At 36.9% G+C, this 16,889-nt stretch overlaps 1 protein-coding gene across 1 annotated transcript in view; it reads right to left on the minus strand.

Moving 5' to 3' along the window:
* Positions 1–697: 697 nt before the first annotated feature.
* PLPPR5 (phospholipid phosphatase related 5) overlaps positions 698–16,889 on the minus strand; it is a 109,220-nt gene continuing 93,028 nt past the window's right edge. The window contains exon 6 of the mRNA XM_040998753.1: positions 698–1,436. Within this exon, the coding sequence (XP_040854687.1) occupies positions 1,404–1,436 (33 nt within the window). The 3' untranslated portion in view covers positions 698–1,403. The remainder of the gene's footprint in view (positions 1,437–16,889) is intronic.

The raw sequence follows: 16,889 nt of genomic DNA on the forward strand, positions 1-16,889 counted from the left end.
ACATTTCTAAAACATAGGCAGCTGGCCAGCACTCTACGGACCTCTTCAAAGGTCTTACTGTTCAATATAATAGCATTGGTGTTGCACGTGACAGGGCTTCAAAATGTCATGGAAAATGCATATTATGGGGAAAAAAGAATGGATTTCAGCATTTCCCCCCCAAAACAAGAACTTACCTTTTATTTCTATTTTCCATGATCTTTTCTGAAGCATCCTTGTATTTGAAGAGAATGTGCATTTAGGGTCAGAAAATGTAATTACTTTTAAGCCTGTTCTTAACACTTGTTTGAGGTTAGGCATGTGGCTCACTATGTCATTATTTTTTTTTCTCACAAAAATAAAGTTGCACTCTTTATATTTACACAGTAATAAATGAAATGATACTTTGTAAATCATGAAGTTCTACACAAATGAAAAACAAAACACACTGACTGTATTTCTAGCACTTATGCAATTTAACATACATGTCGGAGGGTGGATTTTTCCCATTTAAATGTGTGAAATTTTCACCACTGGGGGGGAAACGAGACTATGAATAGAGACTTTGATTGCCCTTGAGATGCCATCATTAAAGGGATGCTCCTCAATAATAATTACCACTGCAGGATTTATCAATTCAAACTATCTTAGATACTTTCTGCATTCAAAACCTGTAAATCAGCAATTAAATCACATGTGTCAAGAAAAAAGTCCAAATAAATAATTTTAATTATGATACATTACTTATTACAGTAAAAATTGGCATTTTCCCCTTCAAAAGCAGAAGCACCAGTCTTAGAATGTATAGTGTGAATGGTATTTTAAGTGAAATATAGGATAGTATAATGTGCAAACATCATTTTAGCATAGAACATACTTCCTAAAAGTAAAGAAAATTCACACACTGAAATCTGTTAGAAAGGAAATGAGGTCATGCTGAATAACAAACTAAAAGTCCCCATGACTTTGAAAGTCCACTTCAAATGAAATAGTATATACTCCTGAATAATCTATGAAAGATTCTGTTTAACTGGCCCCAAATAGAAGGGTTTTTTATTCTTTTCGCAAATATGGTTCATATAGAGATAGCTTTTATTTAACAGATATGATTCTGTGAGGAACTAAGGTGAAATTTTTATTAGAAATTAATTTGTTCATTCAGTAATCACATTTTTATTGAGCACCTACGTTGTGCTATGTTCTGTTGCAGGTGCTGGGGATACAAGTGAAGAAAGACTCATTCCTGCCCTGGAGGAGCTCACAGTCTAGTGGGGAAAGCAGAGAGATCAACATAGATATTAAAATTATAAAAATTATCAGACAACTTTATAAACTTCTCTTGTAATCAAATAAACTTTGGGTGTTATGAATGGATGGTAAAAAGAGATGATGTCCAGTGCAGGGAAAAACCATCTGCTTCGATATCATGTGACTTCTGCAAAGGCGGTGATGTGGTTCTGCAAAAAGAATAAATAATTGTATAGTCAGAGGGTTGTGAAATTTGACTCTGTAAAATATTTTGTACCTTTAAGTGCAATTAGTATAACCTAATACAAAACCCCCTCCCATATATGTCTAAACTAAGTTCTGCTATTGCATAATGTTAGCTCATAATTACATATATTATTCAATATTCTTAATTAGCCAGATAGATTAAAATTAATGCTGAAATTCAGAGAGATAAAAGTGGCAATGCTAGACGTGTTAATATTCCGTTGAGTGTTAACGGAATTTTAATGCTACACGTTGGAGTTTCAGAATAATCGCTCCCTCTCAGACAGATGGAGTAGACTGAGGTGGAAAAATGCTCAGACGGAAATGGCATTTGTTAGTTGACAAAATCTGCTTCAGCAGTTCATTTTTGATGCATGAATCCAGACTCTAGACTGCAATCTCCGTTTTGTAGCTCAAGGAGAGTATTCTTTCCAGAAAAAAAAGTTCCCTTTTTTTTTAATTAGCAGAAATGTTTGCAATGGAAACTTGTCTTATGGCTTATATTTAAACAGATCCAGAAATGCTGCAGGCCAAGTCGTGACTGCTGAAATACTGTGATGAGAAATTGAGATTTTAATATAAGTGGCAACCCAAACCAATAATGACAATATTACCAAAGGATTTCCCCTTCCCATTGCCTGTCTAGAATGTTTCCATAATATTCTTTGCCTTTGTTTTTATAATATAATGATATCATAAGCAAGACTTTATAAAATGAATGAATGTCACAAAATGCCTCAGTGTACATGTAGCACTTTTAATTGCTTTACACCAGTTATTTTTGAAGTATTAGCAAAGAAATTGTAACTATTTTTACTGAATTTAGGCATACTAAACCACAACTGGAAGAGTATCATTTATTCTTCTGGGCCTTAATTTTCTAGGTTTGACCCACTTAACGCTAGAGAGGGGATGAAGTCAGTAATAATTACTAGCAAGAAAATAATTCTATTTATTTTTTTTTTTGCCCATCAACCCCTTAGAACACCACTGGAAAAATGCAGGATGAAGCATTCAGAAACTCAGTGACTCCTCTAAATGTTTCATGTCTAAGGGCATAGACGAGACCTTAGGATAAAACAAAAAGTTACAAGATATGCTATAGTTGGATAAAATGTGCAAGATTCATGGAAATGATACTTCAGTTTTACTTCTGTTGGCCCCATCAGGGCAAGAAATCTGTGAACTCAAAAAAATACAGTTTGAAATAGGTTGTTTCAGTATGGAACTGGCATGAGTGTTATAACTTTGGATAGTATCTAGCACAAAAACAATTACACAAAAATTGTTAAAACCATAATTGAATATTAATCAGTCAGGAGGTAGAAATAAACATTAACAGAAAATGAATGACATTCAAAAGGATACTGGTTTTCACACCTCAGGAAGTCTTTCTTAGATTTAGGTAACAAAGGGTCCACAGACTCATTAAATTCTCAGATAACAACATAAATAAGACAATGATCACCATGGAACGAAGACTTGGATATTGTGACTTTGAAAGAAGAATGCAAAAACAGACCCCTGATAATCAGTGCACAGCTGCATAGAAGAAAGGAAAAATGCATAAATTTCAACTGGAGAAAGCGACAGAAGTTGCAGTAACTGTAGGATGACGCACATAATTAATCATCTAAACTGGACATGTGAAGGCGTGAAAGGCATGTTAATGATACACAGGAGTAACAATCAGGTTAAGGATGTCAAGGGGGGAAGGTCAATTTATGCTAGGGTTTCAGTATGTTTTCTGAAAATAGTTGTAAACATAATTTCCAATATGACATTGTTAAGAATTGGGGCCTCAAGATCATGTCCCGGTGAGGGCTCTGGGAATGCCACATCTGCGTCACATAGTTTGCTCCCACTCCACTTTCAGCTTCCTGCCAGTGCACTCTCTAGTTCTTGTCCTCATGAACGGATTAGTGCTGTCATTCACTGAGTTGTTCCAGTGCGTTAATGAGAGGCAAGCTACTCAAGACTGTTGGAATTCAATCTTGGAATCTAGCCTCACCGCTTCAGTAGCCATTGGCTCTTCCTGCCACTGTACAATTTCCAAATCACGTTATGTGGAGCATCACCGTATTTTATGATCCCATGGTTCTTAAAGGGAAATAACTATTTTAATTCTACTATCACACTCACCATTTTATACTACCCTTAAATTTTAATCTCTGACATGATGATTTTTCTTATATGAGAATTTATATATTTTTTAAAGATTTTTTTAAAGATTTATTTTTATTATTTTTTGATTGGAAAGGCGGATATACAGAGAGGAGAGACAGAGAGGAAGATCTTCCAGCCGATGATTCACTCCCCAAGTGAGCACAACGGCCAGTGCTATGCCCATCCGAAGCCAGGAGCCTCTTCCGGGTCTCCCACGCGGATGCAGGGTCCCAAAGCCTTGGGCCGTCCTCGACTGCTTTCCCGGGCCACAGGCAGGGAGCTGGAAGGGAAGCGGGGCTGCTGGAATAGAACTGGCGTCCATATGGGATCTTGGGGCGTGCAAGGCGAGGACCTTAACCACTTGCGCCACCGCTCCCGGCCCGAGAATTTATGTTACGGCTTAATTCACCAGCAGCAATTTTCTCATTTTATGAAAAACAGTAAATGCATTCAACATTTCTATTCACATGTTCAGAGGAATGGACTTTCTCTGGGATCAACTAGCTGGTAATTGATTTTTGCTTTTGATATAGAAATATTTTTCTATTTTAAACATATATATTAATATCATACATTTTAAGGCATGCGTGTGATACTTCAATGCATGTGTACATTATAAAGTATTCAAATCCAAGCAAACATTTTTTCCTCAAGAATTTGTAGTTTCTTTATGGTGAAACTTTCAAAGTTCTTTCTCCTAACTTCATAGAGTGTTAAGCCTGTGATTGTGACATGAACTGAAAGTAAGCTACTGTAAGAATTAAAAAACGAAAAATGGAAGAAGGAAGGAGGGTGGGTGAGGACCAGGCACAGGAAGGTATGTGCAGTGGGGAGTATCTCTTTTTCTTAAATCTGTATTGTAAAAGACACAAAACACTGTATAAACACAAGTTAAAAATAGAATAAAAATTTCAAAAACACAGCAACACACGATCATTCCCTGTGGTCACCCCACTTTAGAGCAATCTCCAAATTTCTAACATTTCCCTGATTTTCAACCTTTCCCATCTCTCTCTCCTTTGCCTATGAATTCTTGTCATGCAATAGTAATACTTACTAGTAAGAAATAGTGCAAACAAGTAGGCAGCACACTGAAAATGCATGCATGAAAGCTGAGTTCACAGTCACGAGAATATAGGGGTCCTGTACTTCATCAGCACAGTTCCTTAAATCCTCTTCCATTACTTCTACAGAGGTTTATCACTGAGATGATAGAGCTTTAGCCCCTCCAAAAAGCAGAATGTGCTACATGAAGCATCCGTTGGAAAGGGTTCATTCAACTCCACATCAAACCGCTGGACAAATCACTCAGTCCATTCCTTGAGTGCAGGGATCCCATGAGAAAATAATCCTTTCTTCCTAAAATGTTGTTGTGATAAATTTGGTAAATTATGGACTAAAGCATGCCCATATCCAAACATTTAAATTATACATGAGAACTTTCTCTATTTATCTCATAGCGCTGTTTACAAAAAAAAAACGTAGTTTAACAAATTATTTTAAAAACTGTGACTTATTTATGATATATAAATTTGTGATAAGCTTGCCAGTTGAAAAGTAGCCTCTGAAGTATCTCTGAAAAGATGTGAAAATGCAAAAAAAAAAGATAATAATAATAATTAAAGGAGAAAAGGCAATGTAGTAAGCTATTCATAATTAAAGCTATAGAAAAACAACCAACCAAAAAAATCCATGAAACAAAATATGATAAGGCTACTTACAGAATATTGAATGTGCATTAGTGAGTGAAAAAACACACTTGAAAGATTAATAACAGTAACAATAACAATGAGAAGTCACTGCTTCTATATCCCTTTTGGTTGCCATGGAAACCTGCACAGAAGGACACGTTTTACTGTATTTGCCTTAACTTTGCCACCCAGCTTCAAAATCAGTGCGCACAAGCGCACATACGTTTATTGCCTTAATCGAAGGTGTTCACAGCGGCTTATTCCCATTACCCAGCTGAAAAGTCTGGCAAGGCAGTCTTTAAAGGACCTTCCCTGCAAATTTTCTTCTTGAGCATTCTCAACTGGATGGCTTTGAGACACCTATAAAACATGTATTAAATATTATATGGACATTGACTTCATGGGCTGAACATAGTCTAAAGTTCTATATTGTTGGATAAAATGCTGAGATTAATACTGGCTCACTACTATGTTGAAATGACTGATTTTTAAACGATGCTGTATTTTAAAAGGCAGTTATCAGCAATAAAATTAGATTTTTAAGCTAAGCCTGAAATTGAGCCTGTTCACTCAGTGTCATTAATTTAGTGACTTGCTTTTGGCCAGTTGGCAAGGATGCTATGCTGCCCAGTGAACTTCACAGTTAGTTTGAAAATGAAATGCTTGTATTTGAAGCACACAGCTTTCCCAACCTTGAATAATTGATGCTGATATAAATCCTTATTAAAATTATATGAACTTATATACACAAATAGCCTTAGTACCAACTAGGACGTATCTGCTAAGCAACTATAGTTTAGCAGTCACAGAAAAAAGCTGAAAAGTAAACAAAAAGAAAAAAAAATAAAATAAAGAAATCAAGAAAATCCTTTTTCTAGTCATTGATTGGAATTTAAAAAAAATAAACACCACAATTGTTTTATTTTGCTATATAACTCCACCAGTCTCCCAGCTTACAATTCTGTTGCTCAAATGTCTCTTAAAAGAAAATTAAAAATTCATGTGGTGGCAAAAATTCTAGACAGAATTGAACTGGTGCAATCTATGTTTTCTGTTTTTCTATAGAAATAATCGTCTTCGATTACAAAATGTTGTTCCAGATCCCACTTGATTTGTCTAGTACACTTATCTGTACAGTATAAAATACTTCAAATCTTGAGAAGCAAAGCTTGATCCTATGGTTTATGTCAACCAATAATTTTGATGTTGTGTCGACACAGTCCACATTTTTATCAAGGAAAGACAGATGCCATGTTTGCAACTCTTGTTCTTTTTTATCTTGCTCTTTTGTCAATTCATTCATGGTATTCTTTGATGACACACATCAAGAACAACATTGGCAGGAGGAACAGAAAGAGGAAAAGTTGCTGCACATAGGGACAAGTTCCCAGCCTATGTTGACACAACCATTTTCCCTTCCTGTAAGTTGTAAAATGTGTAAGGATTTTTCTTAAAAGAAATAATGTCAGGTCTTTAGACAGTGGATATATCAGTCAAATTTAAACCTGAAACTCTGAAGTTAAAAGTCAAGTCCATGTTAATTACTGTATTGTTTTTTTTAAAAAAGTTGATTATCTAGAGGGATAAAGGCCTCCATAACAAAATCACATTTTGGAAGCCAGCTTCACGGTGTAGTAAGATAGGCTTCTATCTGTAGCTCTGGTATCCCATAGAGCCATCTCTTTATGTCCTGGCTGGTTGCAATCCCAATGCAGAGCCCTGCTTATGCCTTGGGAAAGCAGCAAAGGATGGCCCAAGTTCTTGGGCAATTGTATCCATATGGGAGACCCTGGAGAAAGCTCCTGGTTCCTGGCTTCTAACAACTCCAGCCATTGCAGCCATTCGGGGACAGGAACAGCAACTGGAACATGTCTTGTGTGTCTTCCTCTCTCTGAAACTCTGCCTTTCAAATAAAAATAAAGCAAAAGTTTAAAAAAATCACATTCTTTTTTTTAAAAAAAAGATTTATTTATTTTTATTGGAAAGTCAGATATACAGAGAGGAAAGGAGACAGAGAGGAAGGTCTTCCATCCGATGGTTCACTGCCCAAGTGGCCGCAATGACTGGAGCTGAACCAATCCGAAGCCAGCAACCAGGAGCTTCTCCTGGGTCTCCCACATGGGTGCAGGGTCCCCAAGCTTTGGGCCATCCTCAACTGTGTTCCCAGGCCGCAAGCAGGGAGCTGGCTGGGAAGCGGGGTGGCTGGGATTAGAATGGGCCCCCATAAGGGGTCCGGGCACATTCAAGGCAAGGACTTTAACCGCTATGCTATCGCGCCAGACCCGAATCACATTCTTTTTGGAAATAAGACTGTTGGGGATAATTTCTCTCACTAGAGTCATTTCATTTTAGTGCAAAGTTTTTTTTTTTTTCTTTGCAAGTGTACAGCTTTGTTTCTATTAAGGAGTTGATTGTTTTTACGTTATTCTGAGAGAATCTTTATTTTTTCTGAAGAAATAGTAATTTTCATGTGTCTTCCTCTGGCCTGGCATTTACTGACAATCCATCTGAGGATGCAATGCTGAATTCTGAGCTAACGAAGTTGATTACTTCACACCCAATCTTAGAGCACCAGTCTTCACCTGAGGCTTCATATGGACTCAATCGGGAGCTTCAGCTGAACAGGAATGCAATCCCTGGATGCTGCGGTGTTTTCATGTCAGATATGGACTAGTAATTAAAGTTTTTAAAAGCTCCTTGGATAATCCTAGTGTACAGCCAATATAAAAAAAGCAAAGAACTCCACCAGCGCAATCAGATCTAGAAAAATCCTGGCTCTGCACCCATATCACCTGAGGTGCCAAACGCCAGACAGATTCCAAGGCTCAAGCCAAGGTTAACTGGATCCTATTTGCTGGGTGTGTGTCCAGGAAAGCTTCCCTTATTATAAATGCACATGCCTTTGATTCTTGTCTCAGAAGGCATTGCAAAGTGTGTGATGTGTAGTAAAGTGTTTAATGAGTGATGTAGGTTTCGACAGTCATATATATTCAAGCGTTTCTTTCAAATGCTATCGTTTCATTAGAAAAAAATACAGGTTAAGAAAGGAAGAATCCTGAATGATTTGAAAAATAGCAAAATACCCTTTTTTAATGCATTTTTGAACCAGTCCTACTTCCTTGCATGTAGCTTCTCAATGGCCAAGGGGTTGAGATGACATGTATCATTTTATTTCACATTTTTTTACTCCCTTCCCTCTATTTCACTTTAATTCGGTATTTTTCAAATGTACTGACGTCATGAAACTCCCGATAAATGTCAATGTGCTTGTAGCGTTTGATGGAGGTAAGTATTCATGTGCTCTGGTCCCCAACTTTCTTGATTTCCTAATCTAACTAATTACAATAAACTTCTTATCTTTCACCCTTTGATCACATGCTCATCATTTTCAATTTTAGCAACATTTGGAATGTGAAAACCTAATTAATCTCCTAACTCACCTTCCTCATATCACAAAGTGTCTTTATTCATGCAAACATTTACTGATTGCTAAGCTTTTACTGTTCTAATCCATCTTGGTTCTTATGGATTCTCTTTTTTGACTCATTCTGGATCCCCTGGTGAATCATCCAAGCTTTCTTAACAGCATGTTTCTATCTCTTGTGTCTGTGCACTTTTCTCCCCGCCAAGCGAAATCCTTGCACAAGCTGTTTCCACACTATCCGGAATATTGTTCTCTCTCCTCACATGGTTGATAGTACTTCCGGTCTTTCCTAAGACGTTGCAAGCCTTTTTGAGTTAAGACAGATCCCGTTATACGTGTTTCTTTAGCACATCAGTAATTTCTATCTTCTGTGCTCACAAACTGCTGTCTCTGCAATACACTGTAAGCTCAGGAATCCTGAGGAATGCAGTCCAATACTTATATGATATTTGTCACATATTTCGTGAATTGCATACCTGGTTACAAGAAATTTTACTTTACATAATGATTCGTGATAAGAAAGGATCTACTTATAAATTGTACTCACACACCTAATTGGAGTTTATTTATTCCATTTTTCTAACTTTTCAAACAATTTCAAATTTGCCAACTAGGCAGCTCATTGCTCTCTGACAGAAAAAAAATCAAAGCACATGGATAATTAAATACATGATAAATTCTTGTGTAACTGAGAGCTGATCAAAACTCATCCAAGGGGCCAGTAAGTGAAGTCACCGCCTGAGACAAAGGCATAGTATATTGACATCACCAAGGTGCTGCACTTCCCATGCAGCTCCCTGCTAATGCACACAGGAAAGCAGCACAAGATCATCAAGTGTTTGAGCCCATGTCTCTTGGATCCTGACTTTGACCCAGCCCAGCTCTGGCAAATGCAGCCGTTTGGAGAGCAAATCAGCAGATGAAAGACTCTTTCTCTCTCCCTCTCTTCCTCTGCCTTTCAAATATATAAATAAGAGCTTTTTAAAAATTCTTTTGATTATTTTTTTATGGTGCAATTTTGTAGGTTTAAGTGTTCCTTCTTCACCTTTCCCTCCCACTATTCCTCTCCATAATATAACAGCAGCACAGTCCTCAAGCCAAACTCACTTGGAAACTTGTCAATTTTCATAAATAGGTGCCAGGTGGTAAAAACAGAGATAAACCATATAAAGTTTCATTTCAGAACTATTCAACAACTATAGAAACCAATAAATATGATATGGGTTTTAAACAAAATTCATAAACATAAATATAAATTTACTATAGAATCTGTAAGTACTACTAAAAGGTATTTATACAACAGAAAGAAAAGTGTATTCACACACAAAAAACTATCCTTAATCATCAAAAACTGAAAACAATCCAAATATCCCTTAATGGGTGAATAGAAAAACTGTAGTACGTTCATATAGCTACTTTATTATAAAATATTATTCATCAGAAAAGAGAGGAAAACCCACTATTACATGGCAACATATAACAAAGAAGATTGAAGTGGTGTCATGCTTTGAGTTAATTTATATGACATTCTGGTAAAGTCAAAGGTGGAAGCAGTAAAAGGAACAGTGATTGTCAGGTTTGGAGGTTGAAAAAGTTAAAGACTAAAACGGCAAGGAGGAATACTTCTGGATCGATAAAAAATGTTCCATAATTTGGTTATGGTCATGATGTCATGATGAATGCAGTTTCAAAAATAAAAGAAAAAAATACTTTTATAAGGGTAATCCTGCTTGTTGTAAACTTTATGTTTATAAGTCCCAAATGTAATAGAATTAGGACTACTGGTTTTGGCATGAATTATATCTAAAAAATGCCATTCCAGAATTTGGTTCTTCAGTTACTAAACTGTTGTTTAAACATTTGAATTTGCTGTTTTATCCACGAAAGACAAAAAACAGGGACCAGTGTTACAATGGGCTAAACCACCAGCAGCAATGCAGGCATCCCTTAGAGCACTGATTCAAGTTCAAGCTTTTGTTATTCCCAATCCTCCTCCTTGCTGATGTTCCTAGAAAAGCAGAGATAGATGGTCTAAGTGCCTGTACCACTGATTCTGCTGTCAGAGACCAGGATGTTTTTTCTGGCTCCTGCCTTTGGCTTGACCCAGCCCTGGCCACCATGTCCAATTGAGGAGTAAGACAAAAGATGATCTTACTCTCTCACTCTCTGTAATTCTTCTTTTCACATTAATATGATTTTAACAGTAAGCTTTATTAGAAACTATTCAAATAGTACTTATTAAAATGAGACTTGATTTGTTCTTGCCCATGATTTTGGTGAAGATAGTGAAGAATAATGTACTTCTTTGTTGCAGAGCACATAAAAGTATGAATTAAACCAAAAGCCTTGAGTATTCATCTTCCCTGTTTCAGCATTTCTTTTTCTCTGATTGTATCCTGAGTTATTTATTGAGCTTACACAGAAATGTATATTAGTGTTGTGTTTGCCCTGGAATGGTCTAAAATTGCAGAAAACTGGAAATAGAAACAATTTTTCTATGTGCAAAAGATGTAATGTTTAAATACTTCATATGGGTTACAACTTTTTTCAATATAATTTTACAATATTACTTGGCATTGTGATTATGACTTTGAACTCCAAAGTATAAAGCACAGAACATATTTCCAATAAAATGGAAAAGTACAGTTTTGAATTCTTGTTTCAAAACACAGACCATCTGCGTGACCTCGGGCATGTTACAAATCCTGTCTCCTTGTCTACTAAGTGGAAATTAGACACACTCACAAGATTTCTATGGAAACCACAATACTATATTTTGAAATTCTCTGTATCCTTTCAGACACATGCTAACTTCTACTTTAAGATTAGACTTTATCATCATGCTTGATCTCTGTTTATCGATTTATTGATCTCTGTCCACATCTGTGATATATTATTATGTTAGTAAAAGCAGGCTATCAAATAAAATTTACATGAGGACAGCCCAATATACACAAACCAGTTTATACATTCAGAGTTTCAAAGGTTATTTTAAGAAAGTGATTTCAGTGATTTTGATGATGGAATATGAATACTTTCTATTTATTTTTGTTTACCAGGATTCTCAAATTTTAAAAAAAATTCAAAATTTTATTTATTTATTTATTTATTTATTCATACACATTTACTTGAAAAACAGGGGAATAGAGAGAAACATAAAAAGAAAAAGAGGGAAAAAGAAACAGAGAGAGAATCATCTGCTGGTTTACTCCCCAAATTCCCACAATAAACCAGGCTGGGCTAGGGTCAAAGGTGGAAGTGGGGAACCAATCCCCACCTCCTACAAGAATTCAAGAAACCTCAGCCATCACTGCTGCCCTCCTAGGTTTGCACTGGAAGGAAGTCCTTCTGGACTTGGGGCTGGGAGATGAATCCAGGTGCTCTTAACCAGTGCGTTAGAAGGTAGGTTCAACACCTGTCCCAAATACATACATTATTATCTGTTTTTTAGCTGAAACAATAAATAAATATACTGTAGTTGTTCCAAAAGACTAAAAATCCTGTAAATTGGGTCACTGTTTACTTTTCTAGATTGAATCAAATACAATCTTTCTTTTTTAGCACAGAACATTCTCATGCTGTTGTGGAGATCTGAATCTGAAAGCTTCAAGAGTAGCCCTATATTCACCCATAGGGAGCTGAAATGAATGGCTGTGAACAACTTCCCATGCATATCTAGCTACTTGTGCACTGGAGTATTTTTAATCTGTCATTGTCTACTCTCTGTTGTCTCCTTAACTAATGACTGAATGAACCCTATAATTTCAAATGCAGTCATCAGCTCTATATTTATTCACACAAATGAAATGAGAAATCTTGTCTATATTCAGAAGTAATTTATTAAAAGACATTTTATAATAGATAAATGTGGAGAAAATCTGGCCTTTATTTGTCATGCATTTATTATAATGTATGAATAATGTAGAAAATAAATACTAAGTACATGGGGGCAGAAATAGGAAAATGACATGTGACAATGTAATAACAGAATGTGCCAGTATTTTCACCTAAATTGGTACGCCTGCTAGAAATTTCAAACTTCCATTTTCAATTTACTTTTTTTAAAGCAAAACTGAATTTAACAAATGGAAACAGAGATAGCATGTAAATGTTTATTTACTTCAAATGTTTCATAAATAATCAAAGTTTAAAGGAAAACTCTTAAAATAAGACTGTATTTAGCTCCTCTAAGTATTCCAATGCTGTATTATCACTAGAGTATTTTGACAAGGTCCTATATAACATTTACATTGCAGGTCAATATCTCTGTAAAACAATGATTTGCATTACAGAAATGGAACTGAATCTTAGATTACCATAGTTATTCACACACAGCATGTGAAACCTCAAGGGGATTTGCCACAGGGAGCACAATAATACATAATCATATTTATCTTGGCAAGAAATCACAGGGATTGTTTCACTGTTGCTAAGGTACTTATGTATGCAGCATTTCATAGTCTGGTGTTTTCTGCTAAATGTGTTATGCATGAATTGGACAATCTGTGTATACTTTCAAATCGATGAAACAATTGCATATGAAAATCCTAGTCTGAAGTCTTTCCAAACCCATTTTGGAATTATTATTGTTGTAAGAAAGAACTAAACTATTGTAAAGCACCCACTGTTTGCCAAGAAGTTTAGGTTTCCAATATTAAGTTCAAAAATCAGGGCCTGGCACGGTGGCCTAGTAGCTAAAATCCTCGCCTTGAATACACCACGATCCCATCTGGTAGCCAGTTCTAATCCCAACGGCCCCATTTCTCATCTAGCTCCCTGTTTGTGGCCTGGGCAAGCAGTCAAGGATGGCCCAAAGCCTGGGGACCCTGCACCCATGTGGGAAACCCAGAAGAGCTCCTGGCTCCTGGCTTTGGATCGGTGCAGTACCAGCCGTTGCGGTCACTTGGGGAGTGAATCACCAGATGGAAGATCCTCCTCTCTGTATATCTGGCTTTGCAATGAAAATAAATAAATCTTTTAAAAAAATCATCCTGCATGAGAACTCTCATTGTGTCGATTCTTCAGGTAAAAAGCAGTAATAGGTTTAACCCTGCTTGCTCCGGAGCTGAGAGGCTTGAAAACCAGAATTTCCCACTACAAAAGCCTAGCCTTCTGTTCATCCCTAACCCTAACTAAATTTCAGTTCCTGCTTTACCTTGCCCCTGTAATACTATGATTCACTACAGAATCAATAAAAATGTCTATGCATATACTTCCCTGGGTTATTGAAGGCTTCATGTATCTAATTTTCTTTGCAGTGGCTATGGGAACTAAACAGGACAATTGTATCTGTTATAGTTCCTGCTCATTAGCAAACGTCTAGAGTTTTGGAGTAGCTACCCCTCTTACACCTTCATTCAGCAAAAACTTCTGTTAAACTATCGTGTACTTCCACACGGTGTGCCACACTGGGTAATGGAGATGAGAAGCTCCTTCCTCTCGAAAAAGCCGGACTCTGGCAAACTATTCCTTTCATTATCTTCCCATGCTTTTGAAAAATGAGGACTTATCTTTGTTTAACTGACTACGATCACATAAATCAGAGAAAATGACTCCTATGTTTAGGCGAAAGAAAATATTACTTTCTCTGACAGCAGTTTATAACTGACTCTGCACTTGATCTTTGAACGTTAATCCAAATTGAACATAAGTGACTATAGAGGTTTTTGTAATTGCCTTCATAAAGCTATATAGATGTTAATTCCTTTAACATCTATTAGATTCCATTTCTTAATTAAATAGACCCTTATATTTATTTTTAAGTGTTTATGTTCCTTAGGCAGGTTAATGCCTCTTTCCTTAGATTTATTTACTTATCAATTAAAATTAATAACGACAAACTATTCCAGGTGTCTATTTATCCTAATCCAAATGTCAGCACTGGGCTTAGAGAACAAGCAGAACTCAAGTGTGGGAAAGCTCAAGCATTCTCAATGTTTTTCTGCTAAAAGTATCTTGAGCCAACAGGGTGATGTAGAAAGATCACCGAACTCACACCTTGCCTAGCAGCATGGTTTTCTTAGTCACACCCTGGCTAACAGATCTTTTCTACTGTAAGTCACAAAGACAGAGATCGTGCTGTACAGGTCCTCACTTCCTGCTCTTGTGTACCCAGAGAGGCAGTGGGTGCTGCGTCAGGTGCCTTGGCCCCGCTACTCATAGCAGGGCAAGGGGTTTGGGGAGGCTGGGTTAACAGTTTGGCTCCCAGTTTCCATGGTAAGTGAACCAGCTCATTTTTTTTCTCTCTCTCTCTCTGTGTCTTTACTACTCCAATAAATAAGTAGTTTCACACTGCTGCTAATCTGTATTTAGCTAGCCAAAATGACATAGCATGGCTTTGTTGTGATATAATGCACATCACCTACAACATTTTATTTTATTTTTGCAATAGCGTTGGAGGATTGTTTCTAGTTTTGCTCAATGTTGCTATCCTTCAATTTATTCTCTTTTCCAAACTTGTTCCCATACTTCAAATTCTCAATTGCTTACAGGCTAGAAACAAACCTTTTTTTTTTTCTTTAAAGATTGACTCATATTTTATTGGACAGGCAGTTAATGGAGAGAGAGGGACAGACGTAGGGAGATCTTCAATCCATTACCTCATTCCTCAAATGGCCACAATGGCTACAGATGATTTAGTCTGAAGGAAGGAACCAGATGCTTCTGGGTCTCCGCACAATTGTAAGGACCTAAGGATTTAGCCATCCTTCACTGCTCTCCCAGGACATAAACAAGGAACTGTATGGGAAGCAGAGCATCCGGACATGCAATAGTGTCCACATGGGATGCCAGTGCTGCAGGAAAGGATGCAGGGGAAGGCTTACCCAGCTATGCCACCACCACCCCCACACAGACATTTTCATCAGTTTATTTATTAATGGACACCTTGGTTGATTTCACATTTTGGCTATTGTGAATGGTGCAGCTTAAAACATCATGGAGCAGGTATTTCTTTAATACAAGGAATTCATGTCATCCAGAAATCAACCCAGTAATAGCACTGTTGAGTCATATGGAATATTTAGTAGTTTTATTTCTAGTTTTTAAAGAAATGTCCGTTTTCCCACACTGGACACAGTAATTAACATTACGATCAACAGTGTATGAGGATTCCTCTTTCTCCACATTCTTTCCAGCATTTGCTAATTTGTCTTCTTTCATAATCATCACACTCACAGTGATAGGGTTTAAACTACTCTTGAAATCTTTTTCCTAAAAAAAAAAATTGAACATTTTTCTAGTTTGCAATGTCAAAAACAAACGAGTGATACTGAGCTCCTCCTATATAAAATTTGGAAACTTGGGGATAGTGCTGTGGTGGACTGAGTTAAACCTCTGCTTTCAACACCTTCATCCCATAATAGGTGCCGGTTCAAATCCCAACTGCTCCACGTCCAATTCAGTTCCCTGCTAATGTCTACAAAAAACCTTGAGTAAGGGGCCCAGTGTGATGGCTCAGTGGTTCAATTTTTGCCTTGTATATACACCAGGATCCCACACAGGCACAGTTCGTGTTCTGGCTGCTCTGCTTCCCACCCAGGTCCAAGCTTGTGACCTGTGAAAGTACTAGAGGTTAGCCCTAAGCATTGGGAATCAACGCCGTGTGAGAGACTGGGAAGAAACTCCTAGCTCCTGGTTCTTGATTCCTGACTTTGGATTGGCTCAGCTTTGGCCCTTGCAGCCAATTGGGGAGTAAAGTAGCAAACAGAACATCTTTTTCTGTATCTCCTTCTCTCTGTATCTCTTCTCTGTATCTGCTTCTCTCTGTAAATATGTCTTTCCAATAAAAATAAATGAATCTTTAGAAAAAAAAGTAGGGGAAGATTACTCCAGTAGCTGGGATCCTGTCACCCATGTTGGAGATCCAGATAGAGTTGCAAAATCCTGACTTTTGCCTGACTGCACCAGCAATTGCAGCTACCTGAGAAATCAGCCAATCTTTCTATAAGTATGCCTTTTAAATTAAATAAATTTTTAAGAAAATAAAATTTGCAAATTCATACTTGCATAATTTTGCTGATGTTACCTAGGATTTCTGTCTCTTTTATATTTTATGATATCTTCTAAATCTTTTCTGTAAATAAATTGTACAATTTTCCAATGTTTCTGTTACTGCATTTTAATGTTATTACATC

Source organism: Ochotona curzoniae, unplaced genomic scaffold (assembly GCF_017591425.1).
Source record: "Ochotona curzoniae isolate NIBS_2020 unplaced genomic scaffold, NIBS_Ocur_1.0 scaffold_1037, whole genome shotgun sequence".
Taxonomy (NCBI): Eukaryota; Metazoa; Chordata; class Mammalia; order Lagomorpha; family Ochotonidae; genus Ochotona; species Ochotona curzoniae.